Genomic DNA, 17966 nt, shown 5'->3' with positions numbered 1-17966 from the left:
ATGAGTCTGTTAACCTGAAATTAATATGTTTGCTTATTTGTTTAAAGGTAAAATATTTCACCACAGGGCCAGTAAAGCACTGGAGAACATTAGTCAGGGAAATTGTGCATGTTGGGTTTCATGTTGGAGAGTTTCAAGATGACTAGACAAATCCCTGAGTAACCTGGTCTGAACAGACAATAACCTTGCTTTGAGCAAGACTGGATGCTTCTGAGACCCCTTCCACTTGAAATACTGTGATTCACTGTTTCCACTGCTTTTGAATAATTGGAAATTACTGACAAAATTGGAAAGTGATAGCTTAAAGTAAGTAAGAGCACTCTTTGCTGGTCTTCCTCTCTATGCCTTCAGGACAAAAGGTCTGAACAAGCCATGAGCTCCTGCACTGCACATGCTTATGAGAAAATACCATATGATATATTCCAGAGTTTGTATCTTGGATTAGTTACTTGTATCAGCATTTCCCTCGGGTACCTGACTTCATTTGGCCAAACATTGTATATCTGTACTGATGATCATTACTACAGGGGATCAATAAGCATTATTTGTGTGGCGGCAGCTCCTGGTTGCCCCAGTGATGGTCATAGCCCTATTTTGCCACTGCACAAGAAAATTGTGATAGCAGCCTCGACCAGGCTTAAAAGCATGTTGTCATGCACCATTACTTACTTCAATACTTACACAGAATCATTAATTAAGAAAAAGTGCTTCTTTAATAATTCGCTGGAGCTGAACCTGCCACTAATAGCTACAGGTAGCAAGCTACATATACAAGGTTACACACTGCATTCTGGCATTACAGAAGTCATGACTGACATCTCTAAATATGCAGTACCAAAAACAAATGTAAACCATTAATCAAAAACCAACAGCATTTTTTGGTTATTGTTGTTAGGAAAAATGGACGCTATCTTTAAAAGACAGATTGATGTTTATAAGTATCATATGGATGCCGCAAGGCATGATCCCATCTAAATACATGCAGCTTTCATTCAGACTACATGCTCTTTACAAATTATTATGGATCTTCACAACAAGTAAAGCTATAGTCTTTATGGTGAAAAATATGTAACAACCAAGAACATAATTATTTGGGGATATCTTTGAACTCCAATGTATATTCTGACCACATTACACTATTCTGTTAGAACATTATAAAATTAACACAGTATAGTAACCTTAAACTGCCACCTGTCCTGCAGATATCATGAGCCTCCTGGTGAAGATTCACTTGGTTGACAGATTGGCTGTTAAATCTTCAGCACTGTCTTATGGTTTCATTCCGCAAGGAGATATATCTGCTTTTGGCAGAGGTATGATGATAACTTGTACAGATCAACTCAGATCAATCAATATACGTCTATCAAGAGAAATAAATATTTTTTTCTTTTACAAAAGCAACAATGTATTTTAGTGAGGTCCTGGGAGGATAAACATATGCTTAAGCATGCATTCTCCTTCCAGGTTACAAGGTGCTTAAGAGATAAAGTGCTGTGTAAGCGGTCATGCTGCTCTTCTCCATTTTTTGTGCATTTTTGACTGGTCTGTAAACTATGGGTTCAAGACAGTCCCCTCCCCAATCTTTTGTTTGTGATCAACACTGTTTCAAACAAAGCTTGAATCTAGAAAACAGAAAACCAACATGCTCTCTCACAACCCCCAAAAAACTAATAACAAGGATTTTTATTTGAAATAATAAATTCTAAATTTCATTATTCTGCTACCCTGAGAATGGGGGCAAATTGCCCGTGATAATGGCTATGCACATTTATTTTTTCCTTCATAACATGAAGATATAAAAATTCAGACTAGCTGAACTAGATTTGAAACCTGATCTAACTAATATCTTTAGAAAGTCTAGTACTCTTCCTGATTAGACTCTCAGACTGGATCATCAGTCTCTAGGACTGTGAAATACAGCATTTATAGTAATGTAGATCCTTATAATTGTGGTGACTGAAAGCATTTTAAATGACTCACCACATGTGAGAAAATAAAAGGAAACTTTTTTTTACAGCCCAGTGCCATTTGTAGATGTGATGTTGGGTGCCCAACTTGGGTAAGTATAGAGATCAAATATAGGCACTATCCATGTCATGATTCCAAGCATAACTACAGCAACTCCGATGATGTTAATGCCCAAGCCAGCTTTCACCTGAAGAAGAGGAAAAGAAAAGCAGAAATATGTATCAAGACAATGAAGCAAAATTTTTGAATGCCAAAAATCCCCTTTAGAACTTTTGCTTAAAACTCACCATGTCCATAATTGTTAAATGACCATATGAAAACACGATGGCATTGGCTGGGTTTGCTACGGGAAGCAGGAATGCAAAGGAAGTACACAAGGTAGCAGGTATCAAAATGAAAAGTGGGTTCACATGAATGGCTTCAGCCTACCAAAAAATGAAAGAGAGCACAGCTGTCAAGGGATGCATTTGCCAAATTAAATACAGAAATATAAACTTCCTATATTAACACAAGTGAAATCTGAATGGAACCAGCAGTTTAAATAATGAGAAAACACCTTTTTTGGTAAATCATTTTTTAAGAACATTTGCACAGGCACGAAAAGCAAAAACACTGCAAGAGAGATGATAAAGCTGAATTTGTATATAATACATTACTGATGATCCAGATGAAGGGGTTGTGTGTACTCTCAGTAAAGGTGTGAATGACACTACATTGGGGGGTGTTGATCAGCTGGAGAGTAGGAAGGCTCTGCAGAGGATCTGGACAGACTGGATTGATAAGGTTTAACAAGACTAAATGCTAGGTCGTGCCCTAGGGTCACAACAATTGCAGGCAGTGCCACAGGCTGGGGGCAGACAGGCTGCAAAAGTGCCTGGTGAAAAAGGAGCGGGCTGTGTTGGTTGAAGGGACATGAACATGATCCGGTGTGTGCGCAGGTGGCCAAGAAGGCTGTAGCCATCCTGGCCTGTATCAGCAACAGCGTGGCCAGCAGGACCAGGCAGTAACATTTCTTTGAAAGAAAAAGGCATTAGTATGTGTCAAGGCTGGCCAGGAGGAAAAGCTACTGACGAGAAGACAAGAACTTTTGAAGAAGAAAGAATCAGATGTTTTGATAAAGATGATGAGAAGAAAGAAAATAATTGATCTAAGGACAGAAGAAATGTGAATTAAAAAGCACATCTATTAGCCCTCTCTTCTCTTTGTGACAACCTGGAGTGTTAACCATTTTTGCAGAAGATGCAGTCTGGAAGAAACCCTAAGAGAATTGTCCTTTTAAGAGCTTCAAATATTCACAAATAGTAATAACAGCATCAATTTTCACATGTTGAACTGTACTGGAGTTTTCTGAGGTAATTTTCTTCACAGTGGCTTGTATGTTTTGGATTTATGCTGAACACAGTGTTGACAATATAGGGTTGTTTTCTCCTGGCTGAGCAGTACTTACACAGAGCAGAGGCCTTTCCTATTTTTCTCACTGCCACAGTGATGAGAAGCTGGGGTGGAATTGGCAGGAGACATGGTCAGGACAGCTGACCCCAGCTTCCAAGGGATATTCCATACCATATGGCATCATGCTCAGTATATAAAGCAGGGGGAGTTTGGTGTGGTGGCATTTCTTACCTCAAGTTACTGTCATGTGTGATGGGGCCCTGCTCTCCTGGAGATGGCTGAACAGCAGCTTGCCCAGGGGAAGCAGTGAATTAATTACTTGTTTTACTTTGTTTACACATGGGGCTTTTGCTTTCCCTGTTAAATTGTCTTCATCTGAACCCATGAATTTTCTAATTTTCTAACTTTTCCCCTTCTAATTCTGTCCAGGACCCCTCTGCTGTGGGAGTGAGCGAGCAGCTGCCTATGGCTTGATTGCCATCTGGGTTTAATCCATAAAATGAACTTTTATCTAATTTTACTAATTTTTCAGCATCTTCTGGTAAAAACACCTAAAGCAACCAAATATACAGTACACAATACAGGACAGCAAAAAACCTCCATGAAGTATTTTATTGAGACTTTTTAAAACCGCTTCTTTGAGCAGCTGCAGTGCTACATAGGTGATAGAGTAGATTCTGATTAAAAATAAACTTGTTTTACTCACCAAAGGAGATAGTATGGGCAAAAAGATTGTAATTGTAGCTGGATTGCTGGCTACTTCTGTTACTGTAGTGACAATAAGGCAGGATATCAGGATAATCAGCCACAAAGGTAATGATCCTAGAGGTGTCAATTTACTTGCTACCCACTCAGAAAGTTTTGAAACCTGCGTTAGGAATGTGAGAACGTGATTATGTTTAGCAAGTCACTGAAAGGAAAATTTTTTAAATGGTATATAAACAGAACTTATCTGCTAATAGTGAAGTATTTAGGTAAAAGAAAAATCTGAAATATTTTCCATATTTCTACCATGTGTTTTTAAGACCTTTTTTCTAATTCAATGGTGCTCTATAGGAACCCATGCAAGCTATATTCCATTAATTTATATTTGCATCTCTGAGATGGTTTGAGGAGTCTTAATCAGAAAATGGTAATATGAATATATTAGGCTTCATAACCAGAGTCTAGGTCCAAAGCTGCTTGATTTACTGGAGTCGCCATTAGGCTCCACATGGGAGTTATCTCACTGACATTAAGGCTTTGGAAACAGTGTGTTGTCACAACCCCTGCCCCCATCAGATCTACATTAAATAAGAAACAGTAGTCATCACTATGCATGGTCTTGGAAGACATAGGAAACTTCTTTTTCTCTAAACCTGCTTTCTGAACATCTTGAATATTCATCACATTTATCCTGTTCAATGTTGCTACAGAATAACTTGCTAAAACAAGAGAATAACTGTGAATTCCCTGCATGTCTGAATTGCTCTTGATTGGGTCACGTTATTTGTTCAGTACTTCTATAAATTGCATTACCTCGCAGCCGTCTGCCAGTGCAAACCCGCCACCAACAAGAATAGCTATTTCCCAGGGCATGCATGACTGAAATTCCTTCCAAGTAATCAGTGGAATGTAACCAGAAACAGCTAGAGGAAAAAAAAAAGATATATATATATATAACCCCCCAACCAGCATTTAAAAACATGTTGACAAGCTCTTGAAATAATCTCCCTGAGGAAGTACTTGGGAAAAATTCAAAGACAAAAAGCTCATCATCATAACATGAACAAGGTCTCTGACAGAAACAACCTGCACTTCCTGGTACAAATCTTTAACTGGGGAAAACTGTCATGGCTTGGAAATATTAGAGCTGTGATGGTTACCACCAGTGGAGCACTGGTCCCTTTCCCCTCCTTCCCATGTGGAAGAGAGCTGTAGGATACCAATGGGTTTTATTTACTCAGTAAAACTTCACTATTCAGGCAGATTGCTGAGCCAATGCTGTTTCACTTAGACTCATTTAGGTTCTGACCTTCTGACCTGGATTGCCAAGCAAATTGTATTCTATTTGCCATCTGTATGGCAGTTGTCTTCTGTTAAGTGGGCAGTTTTCCTTATCTCTTCCACAACCACTCCTCCCTCTGGGAAGACATCTGCTGATAACAGGCTACTGAATGTCAGTGCATGACTGATAAGAACTACAGCATCCCATTGTGAGATGCTCCGCCCAGAGGGAGGAGCCAAGCATTCCTACCCGGATATAATCTTGAGGTTCTGGAACACCAGCATGGCTTTCTCCACTGGATTTCCCAGAGGAACAGCTGCCTCTTCCGCTGGATGTTCAGAGGAAGACTGCACTGTTCTACAGGATCCCTGATCCAACAGAACCACATCTGATGCTCCAGGAGGACTGCAGCCACAATTCCAATTGGACTGCTACCAACATCCTGACCAACAGGATGTCAGGTTGTGTTCTGAATCTGTCAGTGTGGTTTTAGTTTACTGCACTGTTTATTTTCTGTATTTTTTATATTTTCTTCCCTAACAAAGAACTCTTATTCCTGCTCCCATATGTTTGTCTGAGAGCCCCGGTTAATTTCAAATTTACAACAATTTGGAGGGAGAGGGTTTACATTTTCTATTTCAGGGGAGGCTCCTGCCTTCAACAGCACACACCTGTCTTTCCAAACCAAGACACCTTCCATTCTCTGTGACCCCCTAGATCCCATTCTTTTCAGCAGCACAAGTAAATGCATAAAGAGGATGAGCCAGATGTGTACTTTAAACAAAAAATCCATTTTGAAGAGGAAAAATTACATGATAATGAATTAATGTACAATTTTGGGTTTTATAGGGTACCCTAATCAAGCAGTAACATTTTCAAAACATGAGCCTAGCCCTGCTCCATGCAGCCCATTTCAAAGCCCATTGCAGTGAATTGGCAGGTGGTTTCCATTGGTGTCCATGGGTACAGGTAGCAGCTTCCTGCACAGCACTAGCTTCTGCTGCTCACATTGAATAATTGTTGGCACTGACTTCCAGGCCAGGGATGCTTTACACCCCAGTGCTTTATACCCTCTATTAAGACTTCAGCATGAGTATTTAAACACATTCCTCTAACCAGTGCAATAAGTTACATTTACAGTAGCATCTTAGATACATTATTGTAGTAAAATCGACATCAAAATGTACTCAACTGTTTTCTCCATTCGATGTCCTAGGCAATGTTTTTGCTGGAATAATAAAGAACAGGAGGCCTATCACTAAGGCAGCTGTTGAATCCGTAATATAGCTTTTATATCTATGGAGAAGTCAACAAGAAAAAAAACACATAAATATATATAGTCAGGAGAAGGAAGGGAGGAGAGAGGAAGAGGATAGAGTAGCAGGAAAGTCCAAAGTCTGCTGTGGACTGACCATAACCCTCTATTCCTTATCCCTTGCACCATTAGGTGTGGTGGAAAGAGGTAGAGGAGTCAGGTTGAGCCTGGAAAAAAGAGGATGAGGGGAAAGTGCTTTAGTTTTAAAATTATTTTTAATTGGCAGTTAAATTAATTTTTCCCATATCAAGTCTGCCCACAATGGTAACTGATAAGCAATCATTTATCCCTGTTTTTATCCTGACCCAAAAGCTTTTTGACCTTATTTTATCCCCTTTACTATTGAGGAGAGGCAGTGACAAAGTTGTTGGGTGGGCATCTGGCAGATAATCAAGGTCAGCTCCTCAGATCCATAGAAATTTTTGGTGCAGGCCCTATAAATTCATAAATAAACATCTTGAGTAAGCATGTGTTATTTTGCCATACAGAAATAAGCTGATGGAGGGGGATATGCAGAAGTAGCTGATGCTTAGATAACTAGTTTTCACAGTTTAATGATAAATTTAAATATTTTAATATGCTCTGCAGTAGATTCCATTTAAGAGGCCTTAAAGAACACAGTGCATACCAACAAAGGGCATTTTCTAGCTGAGGAAAAGCAGCAGAACTTTATTATCATCCTCCTATGGCTGTTATTACTAGGGTCACAGTCACAAGGGTCGTGTTTGTTTTGGTCATTTCCAGTACCTAAGAACTGTTTGCACTACTGTGTCTTAAACTGCTTCAATATCCTTCTAACTTGTAAAGAGTAGCTCCAAGATCAGGCAAGGTGCCAAGCTGAGCTGTAAGGCCATTTTAACACATACAAGCCTGTTAATCAATGTTAGCTAATGACATATCCCAGTCTGTCTTATTTCAGTCAAGATGGCCATTAAAATGAATAGAAATTTTACTGAAGAAAGCTAAGCAAACATTTTCTTAACCTTGTTATTTTTTTCTATTTTCTGCAAGTTCTTCTGTATGATTTTCTGAACCAACACACCAATATATTTGTTCTCTCAGCCTCAGACCATATGCTTTCTAAATATTCAGCTACAGTAGGTCCAATAATAACTTCCCGTCAGATCTTCCCAGCAGCTTAATGTTTGTACTGAACCAGAGCTTCTCACTGAAAGCAAAAAACAGTTCTCTCACTTATATGCTACAAATATCTAATCCTTTGCTTTGTTAGGTGAAATTCAAACAAAACCTTAATATGCATACCTGACTTACACCAAAACCAGCATAATTTTAGCTAACACTGTCACAAAATGAAGATGCCCCAGAAGTTGAAGTGATTCTCTAAAATTTTCTGCCTCCTGCTTCCTAGTCTCTGCCTGCATAGAAAATACATTTTGAAAAGAAAAGTTACTATATCTTTCTGGTTTCTTAAGGCAGGAAGTTCTGCTTGTATATCATCTTTAGCCTAGGACCAGATGCATCAGGTCTAGAGATATAAAATCTCTTCCTCTTGGATCCTATCCTACATTCTTTTAAGGCTTGCAAGAAGTTTTGGAGGAAAGTGAGATCTAGATACAGAAACAATTCATGCTGTCACTTTCCTCTAGGCAGCTCCATTTTCATATAATGGTTGAGTTTGAAAGGGATCTCAGGAGGTTGCTTGGTCCAACCCCCTCTGCTCAGGCAGGGTCACTCAGAGCCAGCTGCCCAGGACTATGTTCAGACAGTTTTTTAATATCTCCAAGGATGGAAAATCAAAAACCCCTCTGGGTCACTATCACAGGTAAAAACCATCTCCTGCTGTTCAGGAGGCAACCTGTAAGTTTAATTTTGTGCCCAATGTCTCTCAGCCTGTCACTGAGCCCCACTAAGAAGAGCCTGACTCTCTCCTCTTTGCTCTCTCTCATGTAGTTTTAAACATTGTCAAAGGTGACCCTGCAGCCCCCTTCCTACTGGACTGTTCCTCCCCAGGTGCAGGACTCTGCACTTACTCTAGTTGAACTAGGGAGTGCAACTTTTTGCTCACAAACTCAGTATTCCTGATGCAAAACACCATTCTCAAAAAACCTGCTTGGGACACACACAATATCCTACCACCAGTCAAATTATTATGAGGACACACACACGATGTCATTCCAAACAGAAGCTTTTCAATCATTATCAAATTTTGAGATAAACAGTTTTTTAAAGCCTATTTATCCAAGTTGTAATACAACTGCATATATAACATCTAATTGCTTATGAGACTTTAAATCTGATTGTGCTACAAGCAAAAAACCTGTTGATTCAAGAGATCTCAAAATGACTCCAAATGGGATAATTGTAGAGAAGATGTGGACAAAAAGACTCAGTGGTCTTATATTAGAAGTAAAGAAAGCAATAAATCATGAAGAAAAAAATACAGTACATCCAGGCAATAATCTGTGGACGAGTGAGGGAAGCCTACCTTGCCTACATCAGCTGTAATCAGCTGCAGGTCAGTGTTGAACTTTCTGTTTCTTATGAGGCTCATAAACCCAAAGGCCAAAGGCCAACCTGGAACTGCTCTAATTGAAGCTAATACCTGACAGCCTGGAATCAGACCAGGACATAGAAGGAAACTGCTGTGGCAGAAATGATGTGTGATCATGTGCTGTCAACAGATGGGGAAGAAACAGGCATTTTTATCCTGTGCTGCTCTCTGTAGTGTTATACAATATTTATTAAAACATCCTGCCATCCGCTCACAGAAGGGTGCAGGGCAGGACACCAAAGGAAGGATTAATCTTTAATAAATATACATTTTTTTCTTAAGAAAAATAAACCGGTTGAGGTAATGTATTTTTGAAAGGCACCTGATAAAGCTGGAAATAATGGGCTCTACTCAATACTGCTACAGCAGAAATGTGGATTAAAAATTTGCTGACAGTACAAAAAGCAGCTCTTAAGAAGTATGAAAGTAGGATAAATAAATAGTGGTATTTCTGCTGGGATTTCAAAAGTATCAGTGTTTGCATATTAAAGGCGTACTCAGTAACATGACGATGCAAGGGTCTGATAACATGAACATGGATGGTGACAGTGATGGGAAATTTTCTTTGAAACAAAGATTTAAGCATTTAATTTAGTTCATCAAGCAAAGCTTATAAGGTGATATAATCACACGATACATATACTTTTAAAGCACAGAAGATTTTTTTAATCCAACAGAGAAAGACAAAAATAGATATCTGGAAGCATATCCCAACAGAAAGCAGTATGTTAGTTTGTCTTTTTCAGTTTGACAACAGACATGACTATCAAGGAAATTAGCAAATTCCAAAATTTGAGGAACCTGGGCTTTGCCACCCTAACATCAAGCCTGGTTTCTTTCTGGAAATTCAGGTTCTGTAAAGTAAATTTCTACTAGGTTTAACACACAGAACAGTGTAACTCTTTTGATCTTCAGCATGCTAGAATAAAGGATCAGACAGACCTTTCTAGTTTAAGACCGTGAGGGTAGTGCAATTCCCACCTAATAGGATGCACTCACTAGTCTCAGAGCAACATTATGGCTTTTCATAAGGTAAAAGCTCTTTTCAGGTGGCAGAACTTCCCTTAGGCCTTCTTGAGACTGTGGGATAAAACCCTGTGGAAAACAAGTGCTATCAGATTTCTGTAAGGGTGGAGAATGTTTCCTTATAAGTGTTTCCTGTAACATAAAGAAGTTATGCATATCCCTATCTCTGTACTTAAGTCCAAAGCACCGAGCCATTTTATATGCAGAGGCCTTAGGGAACAAGTGTGTAAGAGATGTAATCTGCAGTTCAGTGCACTGCTACAAGCCTCTTGGACACCACAGGGTCAGAAATACAGTTCCTAAGATCTAAGTTTTTTCTCTCAGATTTCTTTGTTGTTGCTCTTTGGTTTGGGTTTTACCTCTAAGAATATGCCTTGCTCACAGCTGTACCCGTGCCGATCCTATGCCCCGCTCCTTTATTTTCCCTGAGAAGTTTTGTTGCTCTGAAAGTATTAATATAATTTACTGGTTTTGCGCCTGTTAATATAATTGATTGATAAATTAAAGCTATCTAGAAATAGTCAGGGTATGAATAGTAAGAAATGCTTTCTTTCCTCTTAAAGTTCATAAGGAAAGCTTTGTTTCTCTTCAGGTTAGCTCACCCAATTTACAACATAATTTGGCCTAATGTGCTGTGGTACATGCTTGCAGTTCCTTCCAAGGGCAGCATTAGAGGGCATCCACAAAGTAACATCTCTGTGCAGAACCTGTAACCCTGCTCATTTTTGCGAATGTTCTGTTTTTCTCTACCAATGAACAAAATCCTCAGACAATGATAACCAGCTTCAAATAGGAATATGTAGCTCTCTGGATGAAAAAAAAGTCATTTGAACCCTAAGTCACATATTTGAAAGGTTTTTTACAGTGCCTTGTATTTCAGTTTAATATGTAGCTCGTTAAACAATGCTGGGTGAGCTCTGGGTGTTAATAGGAAGAAGGAAGTAAAGCCAACCCAGCCTGATTGCTTAGCTAGCTGATCGTTTAATTAGGTCACCACTCCAAAACCCTTTCGAGCGTGTAGTGTTTCATATGAGACAGTGATCATCAGCTCTGCTGTTCTTGTAAGAGAAAAACAAGTGTTCCTTTTCAATTTTTTACCGACGAATGAAAGTAAATAATTTTAAAACAATCTTAGTTTTTAATATACTTATAATGGTATTTTTTGCGCAAAATAATTTTGTGTTACACTTTAAATCTTCAAAGTGCTACAATTATTTCTTGTGACAACTCCCTCCCAGACTTTCTGGAAGAGCGCTGGGAAAGTAAGTGGTGGAAATATACTTAAAGAGAGAAGGCACGAGGTATGTGTATTCACATGTCATTTATCACAAACACACAGGAAAACAAAATGGAAAATTACCCTTCTAGTCTAGAACTGGCCTTTGGGATAGCCAGTAATAAATGTTAAACCCATAAGGACTTAAACAGCATTAAGGCCAACCTCTCCCAATACTGCAACTACTTCCCACCACTCCAGAGCAAAACTTGAAGCTTTATCACAGAAAAACAGAACTGAAATTCCAGTAATTGCAGCAAGAGAAAAGGAGATATCATGGTAATATAAGTTCCTGTAAGACTGACTGATTACTTAGGGAAAGAAATCCAGATGATCCTGGAAAAGTTGCAGCACAAGACAAAAAACCCCTACAATAGTTCTTGACTTTTTGGTATTCAGTTAAACTATGACTTTCAGGGAGTTATGTACGAATGGACAGTAATTTATATCATTAATTTCAGCTGTGAAAGCAGGGGATGCTTGCCTGTATGCATATAAGTGTGCTGTCACTAAGGGAAGTAGATCAAAAAATCCTAACTAGATTTATTCTTTGAATTTCTTGATGAGGAAGTGGGGTACATTGGCATCAGTTGTTATGCATTCTCTGTCACCATATTAAGCCAAAAATCTAGTAACAATCCCTCTTAGGAGGCACTTTAATTTATCCTATAACAGGTTTTACACATTTCAGCTATTTCTCACATATATATGTGAAGTTGCTGGTGTTTATCTGTATACACTACAAAGGTTTGCTACAAGTTTGGCCTGGCATATTTCTGAAATATTGAAAGTATTTTAATTTTTGAAAATTGGTAAGAAAAGAAGGTATATAGTTAAGGTAGAATACAGTTTTTTTTTAGTTTATTAAAAGAGGCCACTTACTTTGGGAAAAGTGAAGACCATCCTGGGATGAAGCCAGGATCTCTGGTGAACCACAGGAGGGTCATTAGAATGAACAGGATAAGTGTAACAGTTTCTGGGTAGCTACAGCAGAAGTAGAATGAATTATAAATTTTCCTGAATTGACATTTAGATTTACCTGCTCTTGTTTGCAGATTTATAGTTTGAAATACCTAATTGGTCCAAGTTTCTTGTACTCCTCCTGAATCACCTGTGATGAGGCCTCTTCTCTAGCTGTTTTCTTCTTGCCACACGTGAACATGTTTTTTAAACTGGAATGTAAAGCAGCAATGTTTAATGATGAGATATTAGTGTATACAGAAAAAACTGTCCAACCTTTCCAGTCACCAATAGCACTTGACAAATGTATATTTGTCACTTTACAATGCAGTATCTCCCATTTAGTTATCACACACCAAGCATATTGGAATTCATTGACAATGCCCAGTGGGAAAGTGACAGAGGCAGCAACAAAATGTGTTCTGTTATTGACCAGCTCATTTGGCCAGGAAGGATGAAACTTTAACCATGTGAACTAATTGAAAGAATCAAATATAACTCTCTTTAATGAGAGTCTCCTTAAGTCTATGGCTTTGCTTTACTTTGTTTTGAATGAAAAAGTTTTTCTTACACAAATAGCTTACATATTGATCAGCAGGGTATTTGCTACGAGCCAGGTCCTCATTCTTGGATAAGTCTCTTATACAAAGTTAAAAAGAACATTATCAAAACAATCAAGAAAAATGAAACTATAAATGTTCGCATGTAGAGTGGTAAGCATGGGATGATTCTGTCTGCTTAAAACTAGTCTCACTTTTCATGTCTTGCACCACAAGTAGCCATGTAATTTTGGAAGACTGGTGTCCCTCCTATCTCTCCAGTGAACTCATGGAGAAAAAGGCTTTGAAGAATCATCCCAAAAGACGTATTGTCAACTCCAAAACCATAGAAACCCAAGCTATGTGGAGAAACGGAGACCCTACCATACCACCACATGCAGATTTAGGAAAAGCAGAAGTTTCTTACCTCACATTTACAAATACAGTCATCTAGTTTATAACAGACATTGTTCAAGTATTCAAACCAATGCCTCACTCCAATAAAGGATGTATTCCTATGACTCTTCTAGTAAAAAAAATTATATGATTTCAGTATTCTTTTGTCTTGCACACATGCACTTACTAATGACCATGAGTGTATATTATAAAGGAGTGAGTCCATTTGTGGTATGGACTTTTCACACCGGGCTGAATAGTCCAGGATTCTTATTTTAGAAAATTCTTGTCCATCTGGAGATTGAGCCATACTAATCAAGGTCACAAAATCACTGTTGCTGCATTTTCTTCCTATTGAACCTAAGGAAAAGGCTCAATATTTATTAAACTAAGATGCAATATTTATTCCTGGTAAAAATAACATTTTATATGAATAACCTTTAGTTGTATTGATAATACTGTTCACTTACTCAAACCCAAGGAAAAGCCACTGGAGCCAGAGCCAGGAGAGCAGCAGAATAATAACTGCAATGGGGATGGAAAGGATAAACCAGGATCCAAAATTGATGCACTGGCAACCTGGGTAACGTCTGGATGAAAGCAAAAAAATGTTTAGTTCACCTTTGCAAAGGAATGAAGACTTGAGAGGATTACCAGAAAGCACTTCTGCAGGAGAATATTTCTGGCTGGCAGCAGACTTCATCATGAGGTGGCCTGTGGTATCCTCTTGCCTCACCCTCCCATCCTCTTCCTGGTCATCATGACCACTACAGGAACTGGCTGTGCCAGTTATTTGGGCAATGGATCAGCAACAGGTCTGGGGATCTGACATGGACTGAGGTGTCTAAAGTGAGTTCAGTAAGCGAGGGAGGGCCATGCACAGCCTAAGGGCTGTTAGGACTATAAAGAAACAGAACTTGAAAGAAAGGAATTTTTTGAGATGAGAATTTAGCACAAGAAAATATACTCAAATCAAAAAGCTCCAATGGATGTAGAAGACAACAGTGGAAGCAACACTGAAACTTCTATTGTTTAGTTTTTTACTTGCACTATTTGAGTTGTACAGGGATCAATATTTGTGTAAGTATTTCTAGTAATCTGAAAATTGAAGTTAGGTATTCTTCATCTCCAGAGCAAATATCCCTCAGGTAGAATGGATGATCAGTTTAAATGTTTTTTTAAAATAATCTATTAAATATGTCTGGTTGGATTATCTGCTATTGTTGGATTATCTACTACAGGTCTTGCCTGAAGCAAGGATGGGCAGGGCACACTGATTTATTTTCTAGATCTATTTCCTCTGGAAAATGTACAAGTGTGATTGATTTTAACAATCCTCTTTCTACAGTGATCTAGTGCCGATGACAGTAAACTCTTCACAGGCAAACTCTACAAATGCTATCAATAACTGGTATTCAACAATTTTGTCATGTGCAATACAAAACAGCGGATGGAGGACAAGAAAGGATTTTGCTTTGTTTTATTTAAGAATTCAAGTAGGACTATTACTGACAATGGTAGTTTGTGGAAGAAAAAAAATGATCAGCAAGAACTATTGGATTCCAAGGGGTTTAGAATGAAATTTGCCAATTTTCTTTTCAAAGCAGTTCTACTTAGAAAATGAATATTAGAAAATGCTTTGGAAAACTTAAAACATTGCTCCATTGAATGCAAAGTTTCAGACTGCCTTGAAATTATCTTCCTTTTTTGTTGATTAATGGACCCAAATTTCTCATTTCAACAGTGCTTAGCCTCTTGAAAGTCTCCTGATGCTCTTTGCTAAGCAGTCTGAACTTATTTCCTGCTGTACTTAAAAATTAATAACAGATCTTTGATAGTGATTGTTCTGTTCATGCCAAGTATTGCTTTCCTTCTAAGAAAATATCTTTTTCCATGCAGCTACCGAAATTGTAAAGTACTACTTAACCAGGAAATGGTCATCTTGTTGCATGTGTTGGCAGGTCACTTAAAAAAAAAATTAGGAAAAGCAATAGAATCAAATAATATCAAATCAAAGGGCAAGGTTTCTAATGCGTTTTAGGGGAGCCATGTGAGAGCTCAAGAAAGAAAGTTAAACTTCTGGACTAAGAAGAGTACAAATAATGTAATATAGTCTCTTACGAATTGAAGTGCTCAGTAAAAATCAGATTAGTCGATGTTCCTGTGATTGTGGTCAGTCCTCCAATGGTGGCAGAATAAGCCACACATAAACACATCACTTTGAAAATCCCACTGTATTTGTCCTTTCTGCTTTTTCTCTGTGCTTCAGCAGGTGGTAGGTTCTGCTTAGAAAATATATACACTAATTAATGTATAAGAAGGGCACATCATCAGGCACAAAAATAGAATTTGAGGATATCTCAGAAGAGACAGACAATTTACTGGCAATATAGTTGTCTGCAGTGTGGCTTGGTTCACAGTTACACTGGTAATGCAATTATTCATGCAAAGGAAAAGGAGGCAGACACAAATCCTGAAGTGTCTTCCCTGATCTTAGTCTTTACAGAACTGCCTCTGTATAGACTGATAAATACACACACACCTGATATAGAGTTTGTACTCTGGTGAGGTTGCTTTAACTTGTGCAAAATGGGAGGACAAAACCAGTAATGAAATAGCTATACAAGCAAAGTGTGTACATGTGTCTAACTACAGGTATATTTTTTATTCACATGTAACCAGCTTCATTAAATGGCACAAACCTGTGCCATTTTAGGTGTGGCATAGAAGTGCAATTTAGGTTAAAACTAAGCTTCACCGCATAATAAAAAGACACTTTAAGTACCTGTTCATTTCCTTTTTCATTTTCCTTTTCAACTGTGCATACAGTACTACCCACATTGTTGTTATATCTGGAAAAACAAAGGCATGTATTGTAGCAAACAGATATTCTATTTAGATTAATTCTTAGAACAGAACTTACTAAATAAATAACAATTACCCATTTATTGGTTTTTCTTTCTCTTTCCAATCTGGGTTTTCATGTACTCCTATATTTTCTGTAAGATAGTGATGCAAAGACAGAAAAGCATTGAAGGGAGTAAAACTGGAAAGGCTCCATCAACCTCTCAGCCCATGCACTTATTTCACATCATCCCATCAAGACATTTGCAAGCACCAATCTCAGAAACAGTTGATTTGTGCCCTACTCCTTCATGACTTCTGTTCCTCAGAATCTGAATCTTCTCATGAGGAGAAATATTCCTAATTTACAAGCCAACTGTGAAGGTAATCAGTTTAGATTCAGTTGTTCTTCCAACATTACCCTATAGCTTAAAGAGCTCTTTTCTTGTGCTAACATTTAAGCTAACATATATTTCCTTCCAGCCATCTTATAGATGATAAGAGAGGCTGATAAGCCAGCCCCTTCCTGTCTCCCCTCCTCTTATCCAGCTGCCACCATTCTGCACCAGTTCAGTTTTTATTAATCTTTGTGATCATGAGAGAGGTCACACACAGTGATCCAAGAGAAGTCTCACAGTGAAGCACGAGAAGATGCCAGTTCTCCTCTGGCATTTCAGTGTACTTGCTGTGCTCCTTCCTGCCCAGTGAGGGTGGCAAAGCCACAACTGCAGCGTGCCTACCGTCCAGCTCCAGGGCTGGGTTGATGGAGCCATTAGAGTAGGACATCTCCAGCTCATCAGCTTCTGCTTCAGCTCTGATGATCTGCTGAGCTACAGCTTCTACGATTGGCATCACCATGGCAGCAGCAGAGGTGTTGCTGAGCCACATTGACAAGAAAGCACAGCTAACCATGAAACCCAGCATAAGCCTGGAATAGGAGAGAAGAGTCTGTGACTGCTACAGTAACACCTCCTATCATCAGTCTATTTAATATAAATGAGAACTTTGTCAACAGGAAATTTGAAACACTGAAAATTTTAAGCTTGTAATTCTGAGAACATTTTTGAATTAAAATTGTCTTGATCTAAGACGCTGAAATTATCATATTTTAGAGGTCCAAATATGCTTTAAAGTGAAGCAGAAGCAATAATAATTATTTACAGAATTATACTGTACATGAAGCATCTTTGAAGAAAGAGAACCATGCATGTAACAAATTCAAATGAGAGTTATAATGGCTATGCTGCTGATGCTATTAATCTCATATTGTACAGTCTAGGTCAAACCCCTGGAGTTCTCAGTTAGACAGTTAAGTTCTCTAGATATACCGGTTCGGTTGTTACAGGAAGAAATATTAAAAATTCAGAGAGGTACAAAACATAGTTCTTACTCAGAGCACCAAGACAAGTATGGGCATTATTTGAGCTTCAATGAATGTCATCTTCGATATTAAATGGGAAAGGGAAGGGTCATTACAACTCCTCAATCTTGGCTCAACTTTTTGTAAGTTTACTACAAATAGTAATGCAATACACTGAATTGCATCAATGGCTGAAAAGTCAAACATTCCATGTCATATCTGGTGAAGTTGGATTGCAAATTTAGAATATAGGTCACAATGTTGTTTTTAATGCATTTCTTGGAGCTGGAAATGTGAACAGTCCTCTTAAATACCTCTTCCAAGGTGCTTTCACTGACATGAAACACCTGCCATACATCATCACAGCAAGAGAACTTAGTGGAGGGGTAGT

At 38.4% G+C, this 17966-nt stretch overlaps 1 protein-coding gene across 1 annotated transcript in view; it reads right to left on the bottom strand.

Moving 5' to 3' along the window:
• Positions 1–17966, bottom strand: part of SLC13A1 (solute carrier family 13 member 1) — a 47831-nt gene continuing 29865 nt past the window's right edge. The window contains exons 6-18 of the mRNA XM_036401640.1: positions 16956–17143; positions 16313–16370; positions 16157–16223; positions 15493–15653; positions 13842–13961; positions 12550–12648; positions 12359–12460; positions 6540–6643; positions 4879–4988; positions 4067–4228; positions 2256–2393; positions 1981–2155; positions 1–1360 (exon numbers count right to left, since the gene is read on the bottom strand). Of these exons, the coding sequence (XP_036257533.1) occupies positions 2012–2155; positions 2256–2393; positions 4067–4228; positions 4879–4988; positions 6540–6643; positions 12359–12460; positions 12550–12648; positions 13842–13961; positions 15493–15653; positions 16157–16223; positions 16313–16370; positions 16956–17143 (1453 nt within the window). The 3' untranslated portion in view covers positions 1–1360; positions 1981–2011. The remainder of the gene's footprint in view (positions 1361–1980; positions 2156–2255; positions 2394–4066; positions 4229–4878; positions 4989–6539; positions 6644–12358; positions 12461–12549; positions 12649–13841; positions 13962–15492; positions 15654–16156; positions 16224–16312; positions 16371–16955; positions 17144–17966) is intronic.

This window comes from Molothrus ater, chromosome 5, assembly GCF_012460135.2.
Source record: "Molothrus ater isolate BHLD 08-10-18 breed brown headed cowbird chromosome 5, BPBGC_Mater_1.1, whole genome shotgun sequence".
Lineage (NCBI taxonomy): Eukaryota > Metazoa > Chordata > Aves > Passeriformes > Icteridae > Molothrus > Molothrus ater.
The sequence above is the reverse complement of the archived record's forward strand: the minus strand, read 5'-3'. Positions and strand labels throughout refer to the sequence as shown.